The following is a 5,090-nucleotide window of genomic DNA, read 5'->3' on the forward strand; positions in this document are numbered from 1 at the left end:
GAACAGGGACACGGATACGTGCCGCTGCAACTCACATCGAACAAGAAGGAGAAGCATGTGAATCTGTTGTATGTTCCCGATCAACATGATGGACACGTGGGACACTTTGCGTGGATAAAAAATTTATCGCGTTTAGTCAGCTCGCAATTGAGCAAAAGGAAGACAGCAAAGTATATATGCGATCGGTAAGTACAAACGATTGGTGTAACAGTAACAACAATGTTGAACAAAAAAGTAATTTTCTAGTTGTGAGAAGGTGGACTCATTAATCAATGTTGTGTGTATTGTTCGTTTATTACAACACATACACAGATGTCTACACTACTTCCACACAAGCAAGAAGCTGGCGGCACACACCGTGGATTGTGAACGATTGAACAACAGCGTAGTCATTCTTCCCGCTGAAGGAAAGAACCGTTTGAGATTTGAGAATTACAACAACAAGGAACAGGTTCCAATGGTGGTGTACGCCGACTTGGAGTGCGTACTCGAGAAACAGGACAAAGAGGAGAACGCATCNAGCGCGCACAAGTACCAAAGACACAGCGTGTTCAGCATCAGTTATTACGCGAGCTGTGAGCACATAGACATTGGATACAGATCTCACAGAGGCGAGGACTGTGTGCAGTGGTTCGTAAACGAACTGCACGATCTCGCGAAACGTGCAAAGACCTTGTTCGCGACAAATGTACCCATGGCGAATCTCACACCGGCGGAGCTCGAGCGGTTTATGAACGTCGAGTGTTGCCACATCTGCGAACAACCGTTCGAGCGAGATGACATGAGAGTGCGCGATCATTGTCATTTGACGGGACGTTTCAGAGGACCCGCGCACTCCGCGTGCAATCTGAATTACAAACAGGTCTACGTTGTTCCCGTTGTGTTCCACAACTTGTCGGGATACGACGCGCATTTTATTATCAAGGATGTGGCCACCGCTTTCGAAGGCGAGATAAACGTGCTGCCCGTGACAAAAGAGACCTACATATCGTTCACGAAACATGTGAGCAGTACTCGAGATGAAGACAATCAGAAGTGCGTGCAATTGCGGTTCATCGATTCGTACAAATTTCTGAGCACAAGCTTAGAAAAACTCGCGTCCTATCTCAACAAAAGCGAACTGCGAGTGACTCGAACGGAATTCAGCGATCTCTCCACCGAGGACTTCGAACTGCTCACGCGAAAAGGTGTGTTTCCATACGAATACGTGGACAACGTCGACAAACTGTTAGAAACCAGTCTGCCACCGCGCGAGGCGTTTTACAGTTCGCTGACTGGTGAGACTGTGACGGAGAGCGAGTACGCGCACGCGACGAACGTCTGGCAACGATTTAACATCGACAATTTGGGATCTTACAGCGACCTGTATCTGAAGACAGATGTACTTTTGCTGGCTGATGTATTCGAAAACTTTCGTCGCGAGTGCCTCGCGAGTTACGGACTGGATTCCGCGCACTACTACACGCTGCCGGGATATACATGGGACGCCATGTTGAAGCACACTCGTGTGACGTTCGAGCTGTTGACTGACATCGACATGGTGATGTTCGTGGAACGCGGCATACGCGGTGGTTTGAGTCAATGTTCGAACAGATACGCCCGCGCCAACAACAGGTACGCGCAATCATACGAGCCATCCGAACCGACGTCGTATCTGATGTACTACGACGTTAACAATCTCTACGGATGGGCGATGTGTCAACCGCTTCCATATGGTAACTTTGCGTGGGTGGAGAACGCGTACGAGTTTGATGTGACAACGGTCGCCGCGGACAGCGACGTTGGCTACATACTCGAGGTCGATCTGACATATCCGAAAGAACTGCATGACGCGCACAGAGATCTACCCTTTTGTCCGACGCGCGAGGAGCCGCCTGGTAAACATGGAAAGAATCACGTCAAACTGCTCGCCACAGTGTTCAACAAGAAGCGATACGTGATTCACTACCTTAACCTGCAGCAGTGTTTGCGACACGGGCTTCGCCTGACGCGAATACATCGAGTACTGCGGTTCTCGCAATCGCCTTGGCTGCGCGGATACATCGAACTGAATACCCGATTCCGCGCGAACGCCACCAACGAGTTTGCAAAAAACCTTTACAAACTCATGAACAACGCGGTGTTCGGCAAGACTATGGAGAACGTGCGCAAGTACACCGACGTACGACTCGTTACAAAATGGGAAGGACGATGCGGTGCGGAGGCGCTAATTGCAAAACCAAACTTCCACAGCCGCAGCGTGTTCGCTGAAAATTTAGTGGCCATAGAACTGCGTCGTCTGAAAGTTTTATTCAACAAACCGTTGTACGTTGGCATGTGCATACTCGACATATCAAAGACCTGTCTATACAAATTCCATTACAACCACATGGCACCGTTGTACGGTTACGANTGCAAGATCCTCTACACCGATACCGACAGTTTAATATACCACATAAAGTGCGAGGATGTGTACGAGGATATGAAGCGCGATATCGCATGCTTCGATACGAGCGACTATCCAGTGGACAATCCATACAACATGCCTCGCGCAAACAAGAAGGTACCGGGACTTATGAAGGATGAAAACAACGGTGCTGTTATGACGGAGTTTGTGGGTTTGCGCGCGAAGATGTACGCGACTCGAGTGGGCGATAACAAGTGCACGAAGAAGGTGAAAGGTGTAAAGAGAAGCGTCGTCGCGAGAACGATCACCTTCGACGACTACGTGCAATGTCTGCGGAACGCAACCGAACTGACGAGACAGCAGTCGTGCATACGATCCCAGTTGCACGAGGTGTTCACCATGTCGGAACGGAAGCTCGCTCTGAGCCCGCACGACGACAAGCGGTACATCATCCATGGATCGACCGACACCTTACCGTGGGGCCACTACAAGATCCCTAACTTAGACTAGATTATGTTGTTGATATAACAATAATACAGTAAATAAAGTATATGTAATTGTTGTTTTTATTGTATTAAAAAACATATGTACTACTTTATAAAATATATATAAGAATAAAAGAAAATACACAGAACATAATAATATTAGACCACATTGTTCTTATTTATCCAGGAATTGTGTGAATTGTTTAGTCCCAACTACTTGACCAACACCTCGTTGCCTCGACGACGACGCAGAACCGTTTCTACTAGATACACGTCCGGATGTTTAACCGCGTGCAACTCGCACCCATAGAATCGGTCGGCTATTGGTTCACCGCGATAATCCTCGAGCAGGTAGGTCGCTGGTAAAGTGTGTTGCACCTTTTTAACGCGGAACACCTCGGTGGTCCAGTTTGGAGTATAACCCTTCGCAAAGACAGTTTTGTACTTGCTCACGCGCACAGGATCACCGACTGTGAATCGCGCCGGTCCTGCGATTTTAACGTTGTTGTAAACCGTGCGCAGGAGTCGCTCGCTCGAAGCCGGCGTTACGTCGATCGACCGCGCGCCGATGGTNCGATGCTTGCGCGCGTTGTACTCCGCTAAAAGTCGCAGCAGATCGTCGATCCAGCGAGACAATCCGTTTAGCGCAAACATTTTCCACATGTTGTTCTTGAGCGTGCGATTGAAACGCTCAACCACCGACGCTTTCATAACAGAATATGTGGAGTAGTGATTGACACCGCGCCGATGCATAAAACTTTTCCACATCCGCGTTGTAGAACTCCTTGCCGCGACCGGTTTGCAGATTCGTCGGGCAACAATCGTCGACGCGAAAGATCTTCGCGAACGCCCCCAGCGACCGAAGCGCGATATCGCTCGCTTCTAGAATCCACCGGCTATAAGTTTACCGCGATAATCCTCGAGCAGATAGGACGTTGGTGAAGTTTGTTGCACCTTTTTAACACAGAACATCTCAGAGGTCCAGTTCGGAGTGTAACCTTTGGCTAAGACAGTTGCGTTTTGCTCTTAAGCGGCAACGCTCACGCGTATTTGCTCACCACATTGAGGACCGTGAGAATGTAATTGTGACCTATGTTCTGGCGAAACTTAAGGCAGCATCTCGACAGCCTGTCACAGATCGTCGTAACCGCGTACGACTACTCGTCTGCGCGGAAAGTAGCGTCGCGCGGGCGCGTGCAGCTGCTCTGCGAGCTCTCTCTTCTCGACGCGCATCTTGATTATAGCTGCTTGTCTCGCTGATTCTCACACGAGTTCCATGTATTGTGTGTCTTGCAAACGATGTACAACATGTCGCGCACATTTCGTTTTACAGAGACTCACTCAGTAACTTTTTTGTTTCTGTTTCCGTGCGCGAATTTTTTACCTGCAGTAATCGATCGTACGCGTTTCGTCGCAGAGTCTCAACCGCCTCTCCCACTTTTTTGCGAAATTGATCCAGATCTTTTCTCAAGTTTTCTATCTCACGCGGATCCATACCCCGCGGTCTCGTCTCCAGCTTCAACAATCGGTCGTATGCGTTTGTTTGCAGATGCTCAACGGCATCGATCATTTCTTTGCTTGACTGTTCCTTATATTTTTTAAGATCGTTGAAGTCGCGTCGATCAACGAAATGTGTCGCGCTTTTCTCTAAGCTCGACAACCGCTTTTCCGTTGCCTCAGCGCGCGACAACGCAGTCGCGGAGCTATCTCGCAGATTATCCACAGTTTCCTTAATTTTTGCTATGGAGTTCGTTGTAGTGGCCGAGAGAGCGTCCACGTTTGCGCCCAAGATAACTGCAGCGTCGAACGCTCGCAAGAAAGCGTCGTCTACGTAGATCTTGGTCGCGGCGTCGGAACTGTTTCGCGGTTTTGTCAATCGGGTTATCACACGCTCCTTCGCATCATATTCAGGTGACAATGATGATGGATAAACAGAGAGCGTTGTGGCGTACGTAATTGCGCAAATTAGCTAGTCGAAAGCGTTCTCCGTCATTGTAGTCGTAACCGCGACTTTGCAACGGTGAACCAAACTTGGTGACGCTCATCGCGCGCAAATAAAACTATCGATGTTCGCTGAGTAATGGCTCAATTTATAATTACTCCCGCTCTGCTAAGCTCCTTGATGATGGACAAAAAAACTCGTTGTTGGTTGATATTTGCTCTGTACAAATATTACGATCGTCGCGCCTCCCTTCTCTCTCGATTTCAATCGCGCGACA

General features: G+C 48.8%; 1 protein-coding gene across 1 annotated transcript; it reads left to right on the plus strand.

The window, feature by feature from the left end:
- Nucleotides 1–312: 312 nt before the first annotated feature.
- LOC109863287 lies at nucleotides 313–2,896 on the plus strand (the record flags this gene model as incomplete). Its single annotated transcript, XM_020443524.1, has 1 exon — nucleotides 313–2,896. A coding segment is annotated over one exon (2,584 nt), but the record flags the coding sequence as incomplete, so codon positions are not given.
- Nucleotides 2,897–5,090: the final 2,194 nt, after the last annotated feature.

Source organism: Pseudomyrmex gracilis, unplaced genomic scaffold (assembly GCF_002006095.1).
Source record: "Pseudomyrmex gracilis isolate BER0280 unplaced genomic scaffold, ASM200609v1 scaffold_4010, whole genome shotgun sequence".
In the NCBI taxonomy this organism is placed as follows: Eukaryota; Metazoa; Arthropoda; class Insecta; order Hymenoptera; family Formicidae; genus Pseudomyrmex; species Pseudomyrmex gracilis.